This window comes from Apostichopus japonicus, chromosome 20 (genome assembly GCF_037975245.1).
Source record: "Apostichopus japonicus isolate 1M-3 chromosome 20, ASM3797524v1, whole genome shotgun sequence".
Classification (NCBI taxonomy): Eukaryota; Metazoa; Echinodermata; class Holothuroidea; order Aspidochirotida; family Stichopodidae; genus Apostichopus; species Apostichopus japonicus.
Window position 1 is genome coordinate 1,954,822 of NC_092580.1, and position 24,241 is coordinate 1,979,062.

Sequence of the window (24,241 nt, forward strand, 5' to 3'; positions counted from 1 at the left end):
GATTATAATCATTATGTGAATTAGTGTAATTTATTAGAGTTAGCCAGATTAACCAGTTTAGTATCCGTTTAATGTTCCTCACACATGATTGAATTCACAAAGATTTGTTCTGACAAGCACGTGGATTAATTGTTTCAAATATAAGACAAGTATATAAACTGACCAATTAGTAAGATTTCTGTTGTTTGCAAGCTAAACAAATTTCACAAAAATTTTCGACAAAACATGTAATGTCTTTATAAAGTTTAACTTCTACTTCAGTTTGTCACAGGAAATGATTGGGTTCATCGTATTGATGAATCTATACCTTTGTGGTTGTTAGAGTTTTCCTTAATTTCCTGCTAAAACATCAAATGAAGAAGAAGAACTAATCAATTTGTCAGGACCTCACATGAATGAGATTTAACAGATATTACTGCAAGGAAGACCAGTTTTTGTAGGCAATCCACCACAGACACAAACTGAGTGATGTATAAGATGTATAGTTCACAGTTTAGCTAGTTAACAAGGTATACCCCAGCCAAGGCATGGACTGCTGTGACCGGTCACACTCACTTTTATCTACTGACATTAGCCACCCTGTTGTATTCAACAACAGTCAGCTGATGACATCAGCCCCAATAGCGACTGCTGTCACTAGCCACACAAACTGTTTCACCAGCAACAGTGGAAGCTGCTGTCACCAATGGCACTGTTGACATTGGTCACATTCATCTGTCACATAGGAACAGCTGTCACTAGCCACACAATAAACTGTTGTATGCAGCTACAATGGAAACTGATATGCTCAGCCACACTGCTATGCTGATACAAGCCACTACCATGATTAACCGGTATTGAGTATTGGGGGTATTCAAATATGTACAAAACAACTGAATTTGACTTTAATTCCTGGGGTCTTAGCAGGAATTTTATAGACCTACAAAATGCAAGAGAAAAAAAAAAGAATTACTACCATTGTTTGCTTGAAGCCTTTTGACTTTAATTAACATCTATTATTAGGAAGACATTTCAGTTGTGTGCATCCATATTAAGATGACTTATTGCACTGCAAGCCACCCTAAGGAAGTTGTAAGTTTTTATGTATTCAATCTGACAAAATCTTGTCTACATGGTTCTCAAAAGCTCCAGATAAAAGGCACATCACCAAACGTAAATCATTGGTAAAGGAGACATACGAGGTAGTCATTGGCCACCACTGGGTGGTACCATGGAGTCCTCCTCCATCATACTGGTATGGAGATGTCCCCCACCCCCCCCCCCCCACTCAGCGACTCAAACACTGTTCTCAATGTAACTCATCTGATGGTGCAGCTTGAGTTTCACCTTTTTCTTTCTCAGCTGTTTACGATACTCGGCAAGTGTTGTGTGGGGAGCCCTAGGTTGTTTTATCTGGTATTTGCCAACATGGGGTATTTTGACATGCACCCCCACTTCCCTCTTTGGCCAGGCTGGCCCATACGACCCTTGATACACTTTGACTGAGTACCCTCCCAGTTGGCATTCTTCTAAACCCTCGTTATTATTGTTTGTATTCTCTGCAAAACCCTGCATTTTGTTTGTATTCTCTGCAGCACCCTGCATTTTGTTTGTATTCTCTGCAGTATCCTGCAATTTATTTGTATTTTCTGCAGTGTCCTGCAGTTTCTGCAGGTAATCTACCCTCATCTTCATCTCCTCGTGGACGAGTAACCCTTTGTTAAAATCAATTGATCTGGAGAGGGTACTGTTCCACTTCCTAGATTTACTCTTCTTGTACTTAGGTAGACGGAATCTAGGTAGGTCAGCAGGTTCTATGCTATCGGTCGAGAGTGCAATACCTGCCAGCTTTTTCTGCATGTCCTCCAAATTGGTCGCCTTGGCAACAGGTGAACTGGCTTCAACCGTCTCCTCGGAGACAGTTTTTTTGACTGCCTTTGCCTTATGGTTCTGAGATTTCCTAATAATATGTGTATCCGTAGGTCTACCAGAAATGTTTGAGGTACTCTTCTGTCTCTTGAGGCCATCCGATGGCTTGCGTAATCCGATGCCTTCCACTACCATATTGGCTCCCACGTATATAGGGACATGTACTGAATGCTGAAAGAGATCAAACATATTGATTTACAAAATACAATGTGCTCACAACAACCTCTAGCACGATTTACACCCAGAGTTAATTTATCCAATGTTCATAACATCAAAAATACAGTACGCCAATAATACAACAAAGATATTTTTAAAAATACACACACATTTGACACCATAATGGAACCCTCTGTGTGATCTTTCAAAGCTATACATGTGGGACTGTCCTTAGTGAAATTCAGTTTCTTCCAACATTATAGCCAATATCCCAATATTTCCTATAATTTTTCAAATATATTTTTTTACATTTTTCTTAAATACCTAACCTTATTCAACCTTTGGAAATTAATCCAAAGCAGCCTTTACCTATCTGTAGCGCCACTTGTTTTGTCCTTAAAAATAACTAAATATTGCAGCTTTGATTTTGAAATCAACAAGATGTTGTGACCGTGTATTAAATACCTGTTTGTAGGCTAATTCAAAGTTGCCGATATCGCAGTCCTTTTCCTTCCTGCGATCCAGTACGACTGCTAGGGTGTCTTCGATCACCGCCGCACAGAGACGTTCGGTAATCTCAGTAGTGGCGCCCATCGCTGGACTGCAATTGATCTCAATCAACCAGGGATCAAAATCATCTGTCATCATAAAGTCCGCCCCGTAAAGTTCAAAGGAATTCTTAGAGAGAAAGGGCGGGAAGAAATTAACAAATGGGAGGTGGAATAGAAATAGGCATTTGAAGGCAATATGCTAGCAAGTTATTGTGAAGGTCTAAAACAATGCAAATTAAATATAAAGCTAGAATGAAACTAAACAAGCAATGTAAAATTACAAGTGAGTCATATAGGTTAAAAAAAAAAAAATTAAAAAAACATAATCATGGGATTCAAAAAGAAGGTTCTATGCTATCGGTCGAGAGTGCAATACCTGCCAGCTTTTTCTGCATGTCCTCCAAATTGGTCGCCTAAACTAGAAAGTTTAGAACTAATTAACATCTTAAATTTAACTTCCCCTCATGACATTAACATCAATTCAAAGCATTACCCTCATTACATAGCATTAACCTCCTTACATAGCATAAACTACTTTCATAGCAAATATACTACTTTCATAGCATTTCCCTCCTTTCATAGCATATATACTACTTTCATAGCATATATACTACTTTCATAGCATTAACTTCCCTTCATGACATTAACGTCCCTTCATAGCATCAACCTCCTTTCATAGCATATACTACTTTCATACTACTTTCATAGCCTATATACTACTTTCATAGCATTACCTTCCTTTCATAGCATTACCCTCCTTTCATAGCATATATACTATTTTCATAGCATTAACTTCCCTTCATGACATTAACTTCCCTTCATGACGTTAACATACCTTCATAGCATTAACCCTCCCTTCATAGCAATTCCATCCTTTCATAGCGTATATACTACTTTCATAGCATTAACCTCCCACCATAGCATTAACTTCCTTCATAGCATATACTATTTTCATACCATATACTACTTTCATGGCATTAACCTCCCTTCATACCATTAAACTCTCTTCATAACATGAAACCAAGTTGCTAAATTACCTTCCTCATAGTCACTGCATCCTGACAACAGAGTAAAGCAGACACAACAGCCTTCTTCATGCCAGGATAAACTACATCATCCCAGACGTTCCCGCACCCTCTCTTCTCCAGGTAGGCCTTAAATTCCTCGCTGTCCCACATGTTATCGTCGGGAAGCATCCGTGACCTCGTCGTTGCATTCTCATAATTCTTCTGTATAGATTGATTTGACAGATGAATGGATCTGAATTGAGGAGAAGAGAGTACATAAGCTTTCAGTTTAAGTATTGTGGAAACCAAGCATGATGAAACAACTGATAAATTTTCACAAGAATATTCTCAGAATCCCAATTTAAGCTAAAGAAATTGAATATAAACAAAAGTCGTCATGGAAACATAACACAATTGTTTTCAACAAGCCAATTATAAGACTGTTTGCACTCAATCAACACTGACTTGAGAGTGTATTGGGCTAAAATGATCAATTTTAATATCACTCACTGACAATCTTCCACACAGAAGAACTATAAGTAATACCTCATTTGAGGCATGTCATTTAAAAATAGCAAAATGTAACTTTAATACAACATAACAAACTAAAAGGCCATATTTTTGAAACACCTGGAACATGCACATATTTCTTGTCCTTGGAAACATAAATAATTGCTGTGATATATCCTGGCTGTATACAACTAGTATACAGCTCACATTTGCCAGCTGGAGTTGACAAAATGCGTCATCAAAGTTTGGATCCACTAAAAGTGTAGCGTACTGCAGCAAGGTCTGCATGGAATAGTCCTTGATAAACATTATCCTATAACATCCAAGTGGTGGGAGGGGTATGTATACAATGTATCATAACCAAGGTGGAGGGATATAATCGAAAAGGTATAAGCCATACATGTATTATAAAGCAAAAGTGTTACAACTAAAGTGAGGGTAACAGTGTTACAGCTAAAGTGAGGTTAACAGTGTTACAAATAAAGTGATGGTAATAATGTTACAGCTAAAGTGAGGGTATTAGTGTTACAGCCAAAGTGAAGGTAACATTTCTGTTTGATTCCTAGTTTCTTTTTTCCATTTGTTTCCTTTGTCTCTTTCCTACTTTGTAAAGCGCTTTGAAACGCTGTATTAAGCGCTATGTAAATGTAATTTATTATTATTATTATTATAACAGTGTTACAGCTTAAGCGAGGGTAAACAGCGTGAAAGCTAAAGTGAGGGTAATAGTGTTACTGTCAAAGTGACGGTAATGTTCAGTGTTGCAGCTAAAGTGAGGGTAATAGTTTATTGCCAAAGTGAGGGTAATAATAAAAAAAGAAAAAAATTATTGCTAATTAAGAGGGAGTTGATGATTAGAAACATAGCATCATCATGTCCAGGGGAAGAGATATTGATGGTAAAAAAACTACTTTTGTAATTAATGCAGTCCTAAAATAATTCTAGAGAATAATTCTCCTTAGAATAAAATCATTAAATATTGTGTAGTTTTTTTTATTCCATTGTGCCCAATAATCAACAAGGTTTCTTGCAATATTGCTTCTCTAGGATTTCCTGCAAAATTAGATCAATTTTAGCTACTAATATTAATGCAGTCTTTTGATGGAAACCCCCTAATTCCACCCCCCCCCCTCCACCTCTCCTTTCATCATAATATTACAGGTGCTGTAGTAAGTCTACCTAGGTATGTTTAATACTGAGCTAGTAGGCTGAGTGGTCTATGCGATGCTACAGTATGTCCAGACACTCAGGTACACAAACATAACTTCCACAACATTATGATGCTTTATCACTACGCATAAATACAACCAATCACTGTTTCATAATCATTGCAACTTTGATTGACTTTTTCTAAAGTCTCTCTGAATGTTTCCTTCCATGTCCTCCAGACAGAAATATAAACAGAGAATTGTAAATCCGGTATTCATGAAATGCAGTCCTTTCAAATCTTCTCCAATGGAAGATGTCTTTCCTCTTCCTCTTTCGTGACAGACAAATCAGCTCATTCAAAAACAGACTTCGAATAAACAGTGAAATTGAAACAATGTCGTGGGGCTTGTACTTTAATGTCCTGAATTGTTCAAATGTTCTAAAAATTTCATTTGGTAAAAGAAGGTAACTGTCAACTGTCATTCCAAATGTCTTCTAGCAAGATTAAACAGGTGTACTATCTTGGTATTTGTGGAAAACATGCCGATCAGAGATGAGGTTTGTCACATGAAAAGTAGCGAACAGGAAAGAGAGAAAAAAAAGGAAAAAACACCATCAACGAAGAAAGTTTGCTTATATCATTCGTGAGTGAAACTGTGCCATGGAATGGCAGACTATTTGCCTTAACTCTTGAAGCTCGAGTCAAACATGCACTTATTGAAAAAAACTGGTAGAGTAAAATTGAGACGAGATGGAAAGAAAGATGCTGTTTATTAATATTGTGAGAGAGTCTAATCTATGCACTTTAGTATATCACTTACACTCTGCCAAACATACAATGGGTTTAATTTCAAACATAAATCAATTGTCTGTTCTAATGCTTTGCGTCTTCATGTTTTCATGATGACTGTAATAGCCACCTTTGTATTCTTTTCATAGGGAAACTGTTGTTGTTTCCGAGGACCATCAAGTTAGCTTCTAAAATTGCTAGAGGGTCAAGAAATGGTCACTCATGTGCAGTCCAAAAAACATTTGTTACATGAATGCACACTCTGGAGAGCTCGCTTGGGTCACATTGCCATGTATAACTTTAAATCTCCTCAATGTGTGGGAACAATTTAGAGAAGTCAAAATCCTCGAGGGGGTTATAATTGCAAAAGTTTAAGCAGTTTTTAGCATGCTAACATTGAACAAATTACCCAAGACCTAAAAGAACATATTTACAAGGAAGCAGAAATTAGACAGGGCTTCACAAGCAACTTCGAAAGTTTCCAGAATAAAATCACTTCAAATTTTAAATGAATGTATTAAGTCCAAGCAAAGAAGGATGAATTACTTTGAATGCTGAGGCCAATTCGGGAAACATATATTGACAGTAACGCTCAAAAGTAAGGTCATTTGTGTTGGATTTCAAACAAATTCATTTCAGACTTACAAAACGTGCGCTCCACAGATGTAACATGATGAAGAATTGTATTGAATTCATATTATATCTGACAACCTAACTCACATGGGCTTACAGACGATCATTGAATTTTATCTGTTTGGTGCCTTGCTGCGACTACTTGCACCGAAATCGTATCACATCTGACAGCATTATTCACAACTGATTACCAAATGAATATGTTTGTTGCTCTGACATTTACTTATGTATCTATATATATATATATATATATCTATCTATACAAACAAGATGTCTGCATCACAAACATTTAGTCACGAACCAACCAACAGCTAGTTGTAGAATTCATCTGGCAACCTTTAACTCCCTTGACATGCTCAGAGAATCAATAATCCCATGAAAACACACAGAATCTGTTTCTAGAAAGGAATAGGGCTTTTTCTTGTTTTAGACAAAAAACTAGGTGGTATGACTCTCACAACCATCGGCAGAATTTAATTCTAACATTTATTCAAGTTTGGCTTTGTGGGTAGAACTCAAACCAATGCATGGAAACAAGCTTCTATCTGATGCCACTTAAAAGAAAATAATATAATTTATCTTTCTGTTGTGTCTTTTCATCGTTACCAACAATCCCAAACACTTATATGCACTTATATGCCAACTTGCAATTCAAAATAAGATTACAAGATTTTAAGTTAAGTAAATGCAGTTTACAACTTCAGATGCAAATTCAATGGCAGCTTCTATGACATTCATTTTATATATATATATATTATATATATGATGGTGCCTGACATTTTGATCCTAGAAGGATCTTTTGCAGAGGCGAACTGCAGAGGCATCTGAAGATTCTGCTAGGGTCCAACCATCGGGCCCTCTAACTTTTAAATATTTACCGACACAGGGAATAGACGCTTGCATTGTCATAAACCTTATTTCACTTTGCACCAGATTCACTCAATAGCATAGTGCAATGTCCTTTACATGAAGTTGTTATTTCTTGTCAAATAAATTTATTTTAGCAGCTAATTAGCTTCAATCGTTAATGATGATATGGAAAGTATCTGTGTTATTTATAAATTTATGAAAAAAATAGGTTAAGGTATAGTATCCATACCAGTCAAAGTGGTTTCTATAGATTTTTTCTATCACCAGGCAGTTTTCAAAATAACAATATTGGACTGTTTTTATATGACTAATTAAGCTTACATTGGGCTATCTATATTGATCAAAAATTTGAAAGAAAACAAAGCAATTTTGGGTGAATTTCATAAATGCCCTATAACTAACCTCAAATTAACTTAACAATGCCCCAAACACTTCATTTAAAAATTAGTCCCTATAGTCTGAACATTTTCACCAATGTTTGATTATACATCATGATAAACATGAACCAATGGGAGCCTGTTGACATGCAGTAATGCCTCCTGATCACAATAGCTCTGCGGACATTATGGCTTGTCCAGTATGAGCCAATCTGCAGTGCTGTTACGTATAGTTAAGGCATTGCAATATTCATATTATTATTAGAATTTTAGCATTATCAAAATTTGTGATATTGTATTAATAATCGTAATTGTAGGCTAGTGGCCAAAATTCACATAAAAGTAACATTTAAGACAGATTTGGCTCCAAATTGTCTTCCTAATTCCCCCAACTTTCAATTAGAGACATATTTATTACTCCAGAGATTATTCTTGCCAATCATTGTTTATGGCAGATTATTGCTCTCAATCTATAGATCATTGATTGATCAGTCTTTGCGTAACGTAGCTGAAAATGACCTTCATTTCATTGTTCAAAATTGATGCAAGAGCCAAATCCTCATCAGTAAAAGTCTGCCAAAAATTGTTCAAGCTACCTATGTTTTGTAATTCCAACCCTCTCTTTTGTTACAAGACAATTCCAGTAGCCAAAGTTGACTATTTCCAAAGATAAGGTCTCCACACTAGTTGGTGAAAACCATATCCTGGTAGCCTATTGAGTTGTAAAGATACAAATTATTCATATTCTGTGATTAATTTCTGGATGCATATGCCAACAGGAGATTGAGTGACATCATCACAGCCAATTTGGTCGTAAAATGTCTTATGTTTGTTTTGCTTTATAATGTGCCAATCATTGAAAATAACATTTTGCTCAAACCTTGAAATTGCATTACCTGAAATTTTCAAGGCCTTCATCACATTTGACAACACCAGGGGATCAGGATTTTGTTTACCTTTGGGGAGGGGGGTAAAAAGCTGATGCGGGACACATCCGCATTAGAGAATGGGTGATGAATTGACATAGATCAGGTTACAGGAGAAGCTGTACATGTTTAGGTTAAGCTTAAATGTGCCAGTTAAATTGTGTGGAGTTACATCAATTTCACCACAATACACTTTGCTATTGGTTTAATATGCATTTTCAAGTTTAGCAATGTATTTTATCCGCTGTCTGTTGGCACTTACACATGTATATCTCACCTGTAATATGATGTACCACCTTTGTGAGGGGTTACCATTTTGTACTTTAGGTTTTCAGTGAGAGAAAATAACGGTTGACATATATAAACGGTATATGGTAAACAAATCTTCTTCATCTGACATATTTTTACGATATATGTTTTTTTTTTACATCCATGATGTACTTTGAAATATGAACCAGCCTTAACTCTATTTGAAACAGATCCGTGGGCTTTTAACCCATTTTGCCTTGTATAGGTTCTAACATAAAGCAATGAAAGCTACAGCACTGAAAACATCTATTTATAGTCGGAAAAAAGCATTCAAAAGTCACAAGCAACGTACTAATAGCAGAAAAGTAACTTTGCATTAGAAATGTATTTGGCATTTTATTCTCATTGATTTCTGACAGCAATCTCCAGGCAGTTCACTTTTTCTTGTACTGTTGGACTGTTTTCACATCTTCTCATATTTAATAACGTAAATCTAGCTTTTCCCAAACTTTCCACCACTTTTTTTCAAACATTGCAAAGTAAATGATGACAATCCTCAGCAAGAGGTTCTTGCATTACTATGCAATAACCTCTTTACATTTAACATCCAAGCTTCATGCTTCCAGGAATCTCAGCTGCTCTTACGAGGCAATTTTAGCCCAGAGATTCGCACTGCGGGGCCTCACCTTCTCAATTTTCCATATAACATAGACTTGGTCTTTTCCAAAATGGATTAACATGAAAGGAAATGCCTGCAGTGATTGACCGGCTTTCAGAAGTCCTTATATTAGGCCTTTCATACAGAAATCCAAGGAGATGAGGGGAGAATGTTATGGAAGTTGAGAACATCCTCCATGCCACTCTTAGATGTCACTTATCCCAGAGGTGAAGCATGTCCGCTCTGAGTAAACGAACCCCATGGGCCCAAATCATGGGGCTTTTGAAAGGCATTTTGACATCATTTAACATCCTGTGCAGTCATCTCAGTTTTACTTATGTCTCAAAGCTAGCTGACAATATGAATTTCCCATAGAAAAATTATCGGCCGGGTTCTGCAGAGTCAATTCTTCCATTTGCGTCATGGAATCCCAAAGAATTATTGAAACTGATATCAACATCTATTATGAGTGATCACTAAGGTTTAAGTTACACAAATCAATAAAGAGACAACTGTCAGAGGATTGAGGGTGTTTGGAACGACTGACAGAAATGTTCTTCCAATCTTAAAGTAAGATGAATGCTTGCGATATGACAATAAAAAAATAAGGCTCACTGTGAATTGTTTATTTGTAGTGTGTTCTTAATTCATGCGATGTAGTTTGCTGTGCCATTTTGAAAGGTGGTATAACACAGTAATTGTTTCAATATTACTATATCTTGAATGCCTTCAGTAACCTTTCCTTTATTTACATCAATACTTACTACATAAAGTATCAGTAGGGTCAAGGTTACAGACTGAATCCTACAGGCAGCATTCCACACCCTACCGGAGGTGAAAGAGCTCCCTCAGTGTCATGTCAAAGGTAATCAAAGGTAAATACTGTTCCATTCTGTCGATTGGAGCTATAAGATATGTCTGGAGTCTAATTTTAATAAACCATATTGAATTGGCACTCACATCCATCTATTTGACCTATGTAGATACTGTTCCATTCTGTCGATTGGAGCTATAAGATATGTCTGGAGTCACAGTTTAATGAACCATATTGAATTGGCACTCACATCCATCTATTTGACCTATGTAGATACTGTTCCATTCTGTCGATTGGAGCTATAAGATATGTCTGGAGTCAAAGTTTAATGAACCATATTGAATTGGCACTCACATCCATCTATTTGACCTATGTAGATACTGTTCCATTCTGTCGATTGGAGCTATAAGATATGTCTGGAGTCAAAGTTTAATGAACCATATTGAATTGGCACTCACATCCATCTATTTGACCTATGTAGATACTGTTCCATTCTGTCGATTGGAGCTATAAGATATGTCTGGAGTCACAGTTTAATGAACCATATTGAATTGGCACTCACATCCATCTATTTGACCTATGTAGATACTGTTCCATTCTGTCGATTGGAGCTATAAGATATGTCTGGAGTCAAAGTTTAATGAACCATATTGAATTGGCACTCACATCCATCTATTTGACCTATGTAGATACTGTTCCATTCTGTCGATTGGAGCTATAAGATATGTCTGGAGTCAAAGTTTAATGAACCATATTGAATTGGCACTCACATCCATCTATTTGACCTATGTAGATACTGTTCCATTCTGTCGATTGGAGCTATAAGATATGTCTGGAGTCAAAGTTTAATGAACCATATTGAATTGGCACTCACATCCATCTATTTGACCTATGTAGATACTGTTCCATTCTGTCGATTGGAGCTATAAGATATGTCTGGAGTCAAAGTTTAATGAACCATATTGAATTGGCACTCACATCCATCTATTTGACCTATGTAGATACTGTTCCATTCTGTCGATTGGAGCTATAAGATATGTCTGGAGTCAAAGTTTAATGAACCATATTGAATTGGCACTCACATCCATCTATTTGACCTATGTAGATACTGTTCCATTCTGTCGATTGGAGCTATAAGATATGTCTGGAGTCTAATTTTAATAAACCATATTGAATTGGCACTCACATCCATCTATTTGACCTATGTAGATACTGTTCCATTCTGTCGATTGGAGCTATAAGATATGTCTGGAGTCACAGTTTAATGAACCATATTGAATTGGCACTCACATCCATCTATTTGACCTATGTAGATACTGTTCCATTCTGTCGATTGGAGCTATAAGATATGTCTGGAGTCTAATTTTAATAAACCATATTGAATTGGCACTCACATCCATCTATTTGACCTATGTAGATACTGTTCCATTCTGTCGATTGGAGCTATAAGATATGTCTGGAGTCTAATTTTAATAAACCATATTGAATTGGCACTCACATCCATCTATTTGACCTATGTAGATACTGTTCCATTCTGTCGATTGGAGCTATAAGATATGTCTGGAGTCAAAGTTTAATGAACCATATTGAATTGGCACTCACATCCATCTATTTGACCTATGTAGATACTGTTCCATTCTGTCGATTGGAGCTATAAGATATGTCTGGAGTCAAAGTTTAATGAACCATATTGAATTGGCACTCACATCCATCTATTTGACCTATGTAGATACTGTTCCATTCTGTCGATTGGAGCTATAAGATATGTCTGGAGTCTAATTTTAATAAACCATATTGAATTGGCACTCACATCCATCTATTTGACCTATGTAGATACTGTTCCATTCTGTCGATTGGAGCTATAAGATATGTCTGGAGTCAAAGTTTAATGAACCATATTGAATTGGCACTCACATCCATCTATTTGACCTATGTAGATACTGTTCCATTCTGTCGATTGGAGCTATAAGATATGTCTGGAGTCAAAGTTTAATGAACCATATTGAATTGGCACTCACATCCATCTATTTGACCTATGTAGATACTGTTCCATTCTGTCGATTGGAGCTATAAGATATGTCTGGAGTCTAATTTTAATGAACCATATTGAATTGGCACTCACATCCATCTATTTGACCTATGTAGATACTGTTCCATTCTGTCGATTGGAGCTATAAGATATGTCTGGAGTCTAATTTTAATAAACCATATTGAATTGGCACTCACATCCATCTATTTGACCTATGTAGATACTGTTCCATTCTGTCGATTGGAGCTATAAGATATGTCTGGAGTCACAGTTTAATGAACCATATTGAATTGGCACTCACATCCATCTATTTGACCTATGTAGATACTGTTCCATTCTGTCGATTGGAGCTATAAGATATGTCTGGAGTCTAATTTTAATAAACCATATTGAATTGGCACTCACATCCATCTATTTGACCTATGTAGATACTGTTCCATTCTGTCGATTGGAGCTATAAGATATGTCTGGAGTCAAAGTTTAATGAACCATATTGAATTGGCACTCACATCCATCTATTTGACCTATGTAGATACTGTTCCATTCTGTCGATTGGAGCTATAAGATATGTCTGGAGTCTAATTTTAATAAACCATATTGAATTGGCACTCACATCCATCTATTTGACCTATGTAGATACTGTTCCATTCTGTCGATTGGAGCTATAAGATATGTCTGGAGTCAAAGTTTAATGAACCATATTGAATTGGCACTCACATCCATCTATTTGACCTATGTAGATACTGTTCCATTCTGTCGATTGGAGCTATAAGATATGTCTGGAGTCAAAGTTTAATGAACCATATTGAATTGGCACTCACATCCATCTATTTGACCTATGTAGATACTGTTCCATTCTGTCGATTGGAGCTATAAGATATGTCTGGAGTCACAGTTTAATGAACCATATTGAATTGGCACTCACATCCATCTATTTGACCTATGTAGATACTGTTCCATTCTGTCGATTGGAGCTATAAGATATGTCTGGAGTCTAATTTTAATAAACCATATTGAATTGGCACTCACATCCATCTATTTGACCTATGTAGATACTGTTCCATTCTGTCGATTGGAGCTATAAGATATGTCTGGAGTCACAGTTTAATGAACCATATTGAATTGGCACTCACATCCATCTATTTGACCTATGTAGATACTGTTCCATTCTGTCGATTGGAGCTATAAGATATGTCTGGAGTCTAATTTTAATAAACCATATTGAATTGGCACTCACATCCATCTATTTGACCTATGTAGATACTGTTCCATTCTGTCGATTGGAGCTATAAGATATGTCTGGAGTCAAAGTTTAATGAACCATATTGAATTGGCACTCACATCCATCTATTTGACCTATGTAGATACTGTTCCATTCTGTCGATTGGAGCTATAAGATATGTCTGGAGTCAAAGTTTAATGAACCATATTGAATTGGCACTCACATCCATCTATTTGACCTATGTAGATACTGTTCCATTCTGTCGATTGGAGCTATAAGATATGTCTGGAGTCAAAGTTTAATGAACCATATTGAATTGGCACTCACATCCATCTATTTGACCTATGTAGATACTGTTCCATTCTGTCGATTGGAGCTATAAGATATGTCTGGAGTCAAAGTTTAATGAACCATATTGAATTGGCACTCACATCCATCTATTTGACCTATGTAGATACTGTTCCATTCTGTCGATTGGAGCTATAAGATATGTCTGGAGTCAAAGTTTAATGAACCATATTGAATTGGCACTCACATCCATCTATTTGACCTATGTAGATACTGTTCCTTTCTGTCGATTGGAGCTATAAGATATGTCTGGAGTCACAGTTTAATGAACCATATTGAATTGGCACTCACATCCATCTATTTGACCTATGTAGATACTGTTCCATTCTGTCGATTGGAGCTATAAGATATGTCTGGAGTCAAAGTTTAATGAACCATATTGAATTGGCACTCACATCCATCTATTTGACCTATGTAGATACTGTTCCATTCTGTCGATTGGAGCTATAAGATATGTCTGGAGTCACAGTTTAATGAACCATATTGAATTGGCACTCACATCCATCTATTTGACCTATGTAGATACTGTTCCATTCTGTCGATTGGAGCTATAAGATATGTCTGGAGTCAAAGTTTAATGAACCATATTGAATTGGCACTCACATCCATCTATTTGACCTATGTAGATACTGTTCCATTCTGTCGATTGGAGCTATAAGATATGTCTGGAGTCACAGTTTAATGAACCATATTGAATTGGCACTCACATCCATCTATTTGACCTATGTAGATACTGTTCCATTCTGTCGATTGGAGCTATAAGATATGTCTGGAGTCACAGTTTAATGAACCATATTGAATTGGCACTCACATCCATCTATTTGACCTATGTAGATACTGTTCCATTCTGTCGATTGGAGCTATAAGGTCAAAGGCTCATAAACTGTATCGATCAACACTCAGGCCCATATTTTGTTTTTTAATCACACAGACACTGCTCCACTCTTTTAACTGGAGCTATAACATAAGTTATCAAGGTCGATAAGAAGATAGTCAACTTTTCGATATACTTGTTCCAGATTTAACAGATGAGAATAAACAGAATGCAGAAATGCCAGTCGAACTTGCAAGAATAAAAACGGAGGTAGGATATAGCCCCGTAAGTACTTACGCATCAAAGCTATCCATGGTGAAAGGTTGCGTGCAGAACCGAAGGTAGCACATTCTGTAGAACCAGACGGTCAGAGGGTTCCAGTCGGTGACCAGGAACCACTGGCGAATATCAAACTTGGTGTTGTAAACTAATAGAGGGCGCTCTATATACTTCTGAACCACCCACTTTCCTTCTTTAATCACCATGGGATTTCCAACGAGTTTCAAAAGGTCATCTAGCTTATTCAGGCAGAAAATTCCTGTTTGAGGAAGATAAAAACAAATTAATCTGACAAATGCTCGATTATCATATGCCAGACTTACTTTTGGATCAAAAAAATCTCAATTAACTCGCCATCCTTGCCAATGTCACATACTTTAGAAGGCTAACATTTTCAACACTTGCAAGGTTAAAAACGATGCCAAACATTTTTCAACTCCTCCAAAGTTGTCTCGGTAACCATTTTTCATACGATAAATGATAAGTATATTAATTTTGTCACCAGAGGATAAGGGTATGCAGCATACAGGCAGACACCATAATATCTGCATGTAGTCTCTCGTTTGAATAAGAAAATTAAAAGTAGAAAACTGACTGGGCAGGCTTTAGACCAATTTCTGAAAAGAGCAGAGACAATTCTTCCCTTTTTCCTCAAAAATTGAATCAATTGTGATGGTATCACACTGAACTTTACATAACTAAAGAATTTTCCAAATCCATAGCTTACGATTAAATTAAATTAAAAATTTCTCGTCACATAAAAATGAAAATACATGACAAGTCGAATCTTCCTTCTTCCTATGAGAGAGTACTAGTTACATTGAGACGATTGTCCTTCTAACATAACTTCAATTTATTGCACTGTGACAATCGGCCAGAATTCTTTTAAAAAGAAACTAAAATCATTTTCCCTAAATTTCCTCATATTCTTGGTTGGATGTCTTTCCTAAAAATATCTCAAATCACATCAGATTCACGTAAAGTTACTTGAGCAATGGCAGTGAAATATTAATTCAGCCCAAACAGGCTCGAGGGCTAGGTTATTCTGCTATGAGAATGTTGTTAGGATAGGCTGCATATCTTAGCAACAGACTATATCAATATTTCCACAATCTCTTTTGAAATGTACATAACCAGCTAACAAAACACGATACTTGTGAAGAGTATTAATTGATGACAAGAGAAATGATACTTCAAACACAACCATCTAATATCTTTTTTAAAGTTGTAACCCACCTCTCCCTCGAGACTTGGCACCCGGTTTGACGATCCAAATGTTTCTGAGTCCCTGTAGGTCCAGTTGAGGGTTGTGGAGCCTCAGTCGCTTGATAATGCTATCACAGTAAGCATAACTGCCCAAGGAATCATCTATGCTCCCACCATCACTGAAAAATAATTCATATATATTTGATCATTTTTCTTACATTTTATCATTATTACACTATATAGAATAAACTTTATGGAAGTTTTCATGTGGGAAGACCATGTGCTTCAAGACAGTGTCCCACACATTTACTCCTTTTGACAATATTTTATAAAGTTTGACTGAAGTCACATGCTCGGTGTAAGGTTGCTATGGAATTATTTGATTATGTTAAACTGTAGTCATGTGCTTTCTCTTCTATGTTGCTATGGAGTTATGCTAAACACACATTTGTTGATGCAGAATATCAACAGTCAAATGACCAGTCATTAATAATATATGTTCAACTTCATATGTTGCAAGAGTTTGATTCTTGGAAAGCTAGCATGGTTATATCGTCCAGATTACTAGGTACATTCACCGGTACGCCCTTAACACTCTACATTCAGTACATTAATGTCTCTAGCACAGACTTTGTATTCATATTATTTTCATTATAAATTGATTCATGATATCACAGCAGCATGAATCATACCTTCCTTTAAATGGCATACCATAAGCATGATTGCATTAGTATGTATGCTGTTTGATAGACTGACTTGCAAACATAAGTTTGGTATGTTAAATAGTCAGGTTTAATGATGCGTAAGAGACAATGACCATATTGCTAGAAATCATAGTTACTTCATTAAATAGCAAAAAGAAAATGTGATTCTCATTATAAATTGATTCATGATATCAAAGAGGCATGAATTATACCTTACTTTAAATGGCAAACCATAAGCATGATTGCTTTAGTATGTATGCTGTTTGATAGACTGACTTGCAAACGTAATTTTGGTATGTTAAATAGTCAGGTTTAATGATGCGTAAGAGACAATGACCATTCTGCTAGAAACCATATAACTTCATTAAATAACAAAAAGAAAATGAATCAAAATCTCTTTCACTTTTGAGATTGAGCATGTCCAAAAAGCTCACTTACACAAACTAAATTAATAACAAGGGAGTGTTGTGGTCAAGGCAATGGACTGGCGATCTAAGGTTTGCAGTTTGAGCCCTGGCCTGATCATTATGTTGTGTCCTTGGGCAAGGCACATAATCTACATTGCCTCTCTTCACCCAGGTGTATAAATGGGAACCTGCAAGGTAACTTCCTATGGGAAATCCCCAAGCGGACATGTAGATGCGGTGTGCTTGTAGTGCCCCAAGAGGAACTGTTTGTATTGGTCACACTTTGGTGTGGGTGTGACGAGTTACCATTGACCAGGGATTGAGTGTTGTAAGTTGTGTGAGAGGCCTTGGCTTTGAGAGGCCTTGGGAGAGGTGGTGAGAGGACTTGGCCTTGATCGACTTGAACTTTAATACCTTGAGAATAGTCTAGACTCCTTCGTCAGAATATCATACTGAATGACTTGATCATACTGTTTAATGAAGACGTCCCATTGCTCTGTTATATCTGTGACTGGTTTTACTATTTTATCTCATAGAGTATGACTTACTGAATGACTTGATAATACTGTTTAATGAAGACGTCCCATTGCTCTGTTATATCTGTGACTGGTTTTACTATTCTTTCTCATAGAGTATGACTTACTGAATGACTTGATAATACTGTTTAATGAAGACGTCCCATTGCTCTGATATATCTGTGACTGGTTTTACTATTCTTTCTCATAGAGTATGACTTACTGAATGACTTGATCATACTGTTTAATGAAGACGTCCCATTGCTCTGTTATATCTGTGACTGGTTTTACTATTTTATCTCATAGAGTATGACTTACTGAATGACTTGATAATACTGTTTAATGAAGACGTCCCATTGCTCCGCTGAAAGGATTCCGTTATTGAGTAAGGGCGTATCAATATCTTCATGTTCCAACGTTGAGAAGTAATTTTCCACAATTACAATAGCAGTGTCCAATGCTGTTGATGGAACCACGGCTGCTGGTTTCTTTGATCTTGGAGATTTCCCTAAAGAAAAATAAATTAAATTACCAAAACTATTTTTATTATGTTATTTTGTTTTTGATGTCGGCAGATGATTTGGAAAAGAAACAAAGATAACAATTCTCTTCAAACTATAAAACAATACATTGTTTATACATAATATAAAACTATGAAACAATACATTTTGCAGTGAGATTTGCAGTCAAATGATTCCACAATTTGAAAGCATGTTCATCTAAAGTTAAAGCATGTTAAATGTAAACTTCCTTTTCATAACACTAAGCACTAAGCTGTAGGCATACAGTACTTTTACATCATACATATCATGGCCTAACCCACTTTGCATATATATCAATTATGGCAAGATGGCATTTCTGTTATCATGCAAGACTTATTAACGTTACCAGCTAATACATATTTTTTGGCCTTCCACAGCGGCAAGAATTGCTTCATGGCATTCAACCATGTGCGAATCAAGTAGGATGGGACTGCTACCAAGTTTAATTTAGGAAGATGGCAATTTTTTTAAAGTAAAACAAACCATTATCGTTGTTTGAATCATCTGTTTCTTGTGATTGGGTTTGATATTCCTGGTCTAGCTCCCCATTGTGCTTCTTAACTACCCAATGGATCATTGCTGCAGCTGCACTCAGCCTGTAGTCCTCTGTAGCAGAAATAATAATGATAATAATAATAAGGACAAATGGTAATAGGTATGTATCCAGCAGCATGATTACATGTTATTATTGTTAATCAGTAGAAAGAATGTAACCTCTTCACTGATGTTAGCAGTGGAAGCACCACCACAACACTTACTGGACATGGTGACTTGTGGTCAAGATGTAAATTAAAAACATAGAAAGCTAAAATGGGATATCCGGACATCCAGGCAATGCTGGAAATATCGATACAGGATTCAAATCTGGTGAGGTGTATGTAATGGGTTTCATCTACTAAAGGTACTCGTTAAATATGTATTCTTTATTTCGAGTCAATGTTAAATGCAGCATTTTGTAACTTGAAGCACAGAACAGTGCAAAAACTTCCAGCCTTCACCGGGATTCGAACCCGGGCCTCCCGCTTTATATGCGGACACCCTAACCACTAGGCTATGGACGCTGATTGTATGTCCAGTGGTTCGAAACCGGTTAGGAAGGTCGTAATTCCACTGTAGGCATTTGTCACCTGTATCGTGACATATTTGCCTTACTCTAGAGATCAAACATGATGTTAACCAACTCGAAATCATTTGTGATTCCGAAGGCCGGATCTCGAAAGAGATACTTTGAACAGATTTTGTTAAATGAAATGGAGGTAAACAACAAAGGCAAATGAATATATATATATAATTGAAATTGTAGTACATATATATAGTAAGTAAATAAAGATCAACACACCAGAAAAATTCCACTTCCCCACCTGTATCGTCCTTTTGGGACTCATCAAGCGGAGGTAGGAATTGAGCCCTGGGTCTTGTGTCACAGACCGAAGTCTTTACCACTCCACCACGGTGATTCTAGTGGTGTGTGAATGCGCTATGCACTATGTATAACTGTATAACTGGCTATGTATAACTGTCATTGAGGGTGTATTACCCAAGTGTTATGATTGTATGATTGCAGAGTGCACCCCTGGTGCTTTGAATCTGACAATTTACACAGAAATACCCCCTTTTTTCTGTAGGCAAGCCAAGCCGTAAATAAGAAATGAATGTGTAGCAGATTAAAAGCACCTAGGTACAATCTACTTGATTTTCATGGACTTCTGTTTCAATTGTTTATTACCTTTTTTGGGGGGCTTTTATAACATAACAATTAATTAATTGAATCACTATGAATTTTTACCTAAGAAAGCTATTTTCTCGTCTTCACTGCAAATCTTGTAGCATCTTGGGAAGAATGAATTAGGATCAATCTGGTCGTACCAAGGAAGGTTTCTTAAATGAGAGCAAAGACCACTCTGTGAAAGCAAAATAACAATATATAGTTTATTACAACATAAACAGCACTTCATACATACACACACAAGTGTCCTTTTACAACCCCCCCCAAAAAACAGCAAAATAGGAATCTTTATCTTCAAAATCTTACAAGAAAATCTCCTCCTTTCAGAAAGAAAGCAAGGCGACTGAAACTTTACGCTCCAATTTAATTATGTAATTAAGATTTAATCCAGCAATTAATGGTTCATTAGATGAATGAATCATTGATTGCAAAGGGTTATAATTTAATTTTAGAGGATTTCCAGGTTTGCTGTCTGACTTAAAGGAGCAAATCAGGATTTGAGGACATAAATAAAAAAGTACAGCGTAAGAAAATAAGCTTAATACTTGATATAAATGAATAATCTCCTTTATAATCCCATTAATTTCTTAAAAATTCAAAAATACTACATAATAATCTAAATCATGTACAACAACAGATGAAAGGATGATATTTGCATTATATGAACTTTTTGATCATTTGTGATTTATCACGAAGGGTTTTTACAGGTTGATTATCTGTTTGGGGCCATAATATCACACATCCTTGTCAGAAGATTGACGGGGAACTCAGAAGATTTGACAGGTCAGACAGGTTAAGCCATTTCAGGAAAAATATATTGGTCCATTAACAATAACTCATAGGCGTCGGAATATTAATGGATAAGAGAACTTTATAATCCCATTAATTTCTTAAAAATTCAAAAATACTACATAATAATCTAAATCATGTACAACAACAGATGAAAGGATGATATTTGCATTATATGAACTTTTTGATCATTTGTGATTTATCACGAAGGGTTTTTACAGGTTGATTATCTGTTTGGGGCCATAATATCACACATCCTTGTCAGAAGATTGACGGGGAACTCAGAAGATTTGACAGGTCAGACAGGTTAAGCCATTTCAGGAAAAATATATTGGTCCATTAACAATAACTCATAGGCGTCGGAATATTAATGGATAAGAGGACTTTGAAAACAAAACAGGGTGTATATTTATTGATGGATCATACAAGAGTACATTTCATATTGACTCATGTATGAGAAAACATTAAGAAACTTGTCAACACCTTCATGATTAAATGCAAGTTAGCAAAGAATAGCTTTTACTCATAATAAATGAAGTTGGAAAAAATAAAATTACGAAGAAAGCCTAATCATTATAAACCGACTTGCAATTGTGTATGAAAGTGATTCTCAGTAATTTAAAAAGGGAATGCCATCAAATATCAAAAAAAAAAATTATAATTGTGTCAGTACTGTAATTACTTTTTAATATTTAGTCCTATTTGTTTAACTTTTCCATCTTAAAATTCTTATAAATGTCTGCAAAACTTATTGATACTTTACCAATTTCAGGTATCCAACTGTTACCGCATCAGTAATTGCTCAAAATATTTATCAAGTTTAAGGACCATACTTCACCCCTAACACTTCTCATATCTTAGATTAAGCTTCAAAGAACCTAACACATTGACGGACTGTTTTATTTTTGTTAGTGCAGAAATTAATTTACCTTAGCTGTCCAAATTTCATCGCAATCTCTTGTAGCTTTTTGAAACAATTTACAATTTTTACTGATATGTGTGACAGTTGGGGGTGTTCATGTTCTTACTGATGACAAGCAGACGATGCAATATACCCCTGGAAGGAAATGTGACACTTAACTAAAAGAACAAAACAAAAAATATCTCAATATCTTTCTCAACTCTAGAAAGAGTTGTTTGAACTAAGTTAATTTTGTCAGATAAAACTCAGTGATGTCATCTTGTCAAAATTTGTGAAAACTGATTTAATTTCCTTTTACAATCTTGTTGTTGATTAATCCTTTAACATGTGACACGTTTTGGAAATGCGTGCTCAGCTGTCAATTGTTTCAAGGCTTTGTCAAATTTGCATATTTTGTTATGATCGTTATCTTTCCATGCATACATGTGGATAATACATGAATTTGCAAGATTGCAGAATTACTGCAAATGTCATAAAAAGAACTCTGTGGTTGCTACTAACATTCGCAAATTCAAAGGTGGGGGGAGAGAACTATAATTTTCACTGGACTGATTTTAAAAGCAGCATGAACTTTTATGGGCAGGATGTAGGCGGATCAAATATTTTATAATAGAGGGTGTGGTAATGGGGTTGTAAAATAAAACCCCATGCAGGGGAGTCTGGGGTCTCTCCCCTCCCCACCCTCAGAAAAGAATTATAAGTTTAGATGTCAAATGGTGTATTCTGTGGCATATTTAGACAACACACATATACCACTGCTTTAGCAATAAAACATGCAATCATGATATAGTCTTTTATCCATCGGTGTAGAAATTACAAAACATTTGATACAATCAGTGACTATAATGTTCCTTTCCACTGTGTGTGTGTGTGTGGGTTGTTCTGATAAGCAGTTAACCTTACCTTGGTTGTAAAAGCTCCATTCTTTTCAAAGTGGTTGACAATTGTGTCCTTCCTGAGAAATTTGAAGTCAATGGAACCGTTTCTGCATGTCCAAATGAACGTCGGGGTAATGTTCCGTACCATACGAGACTGTAAGAGGTAAAAAAACAAAATCAAACTTATTTAAAATTGCAGTAAATGTCAATTAGATTAGAAGCTCCTAAATACTTAAAATAATGTATCTAAAACTTCTTTGACCTGTGACCTCTGCTTAAGTTTCAAACTTCTTCTGTTTTATACATCTTTCAACCTTTGTATCAACTTTGCCTGCTCCCACTCCTTCATTCCACGAATCTACCATACACCCTCCCCCCCCCTTCCCTCCACCTTGTCAACCAGACTGTCACTATCAATGGTAATGATTCACTCTGGCACATCCAGCAGTATGTTATCATTTTGATGCTGACTTACATTTTAATCAACTTTTCCAAGTTGTCAGAGACTGAACGTAAGTTGTAACTGGCTAAATTCAAGACAGAGTATATCTGGATTTGCTTCAATATGATAAGAGAATTGATCTTTACTTTTATAAGAGATTTGCTATGTATACTTATACTCAAAGAGGCAATATTGTACTGAATTTGTTCAATTGGGTAGAACCTTCTACTGGAAGAATGAAAGTGCCTGGTAAGCAAAGTTATTGGAATAAAACTTGATAATTAAGTTAGCTTTCACTTGGGGAGGGGGGGGGGGAGATATATTAATCATAGATTACCCAGAAATTACCCAACAACACTTCATCAAAGCATATTCTTATCTGATTAACAGATCCAGAGAAAATGACACACTAAATGCAAGCCCTCCAAATGGTTGTTACCTTACATAATCAATAGAGTTGAGAGGCTCAGACACATTTGATTCAAGTTATTTACTTCTAATCTTTGAAGAAGTCAACCTTTGGCATAACGAGTGGATCAAACAGTACAAAGTTTAATTAGTGTAGAAATTTGGAATTGCAAAATCTTCTTTGGAGTGATTTGAAGCCCTATTTCAGCAACTATAAGTTTGGCAAATATATATCTGTACAGTGTCTCTCTGGGGTACGTAGTCCACCTAGGTTTGATATTAATATAGACACAAAGTGACTCCGGGCGTCACAACCATGTTTGAGCAGTTTAAAATATTGAGAGCTGAACTTACTTTCAGAAAAGTCAGTTTCTCTTATGCTTTGGTGAAGTGTTGTAATGCATTTTTGGGG

General features: G+C 36.1%; 1 protein-coding gene across 5 annotated transcripts in view; it reads right to left on the reverse strand.

Annotated features, from left to right (window-relative positions):
- Positions 1–24,241, reverse strand: part of LOC139961026 (tubulin monoglycylase TTLL3-like) — a 46,202-nt gene that overhangs the window by 7,433 nt on the left and 14,528 nt on the right. For 4 of the 5 annotated variants that reach the window (XM_071959834.1, XM_071959836.1, XM_071959833.1 and 1 more), the window contains exons 8-16: positions 23,005–23,133; positions 20,451–20,565; positions 19,148–19,270; positions 18,441–18,630; positions 16,527–16,675; positions 15,309–15,549; positions 3,653–3,875; positions 2,530–2,742; positions 1,821–2,079 (exon numbers count right to left, since the gene is read on the reverse strand). In XM_071959834.1, coding sequence (XP_071815935.1) covers positions 1,821–2,079; positions 2,530–2,742; positions 3,653–3,875; positions 15,309–15,549; positions 16,527–16,675; positions 18,441–18,630; positions 19,148–19,270; positions 20,451–20,565; positions 23,005–23,133 — 1,642 coding nt within the window. Of the gene's footprint in view, positions 1–946; positions 2,080–2,529; positions 2,743–3,652; positions 3,876–15,308; positions 15,550–16,526; positions 16,676–18,440; positions 18,631–19,147; positions 19,271–20,450; positions 20,566–23,004; positions 23,134–24,241 lie in introns of those variants that run through there. The other variant, XM_071959835.1, reaches the window with a different exon arrangement.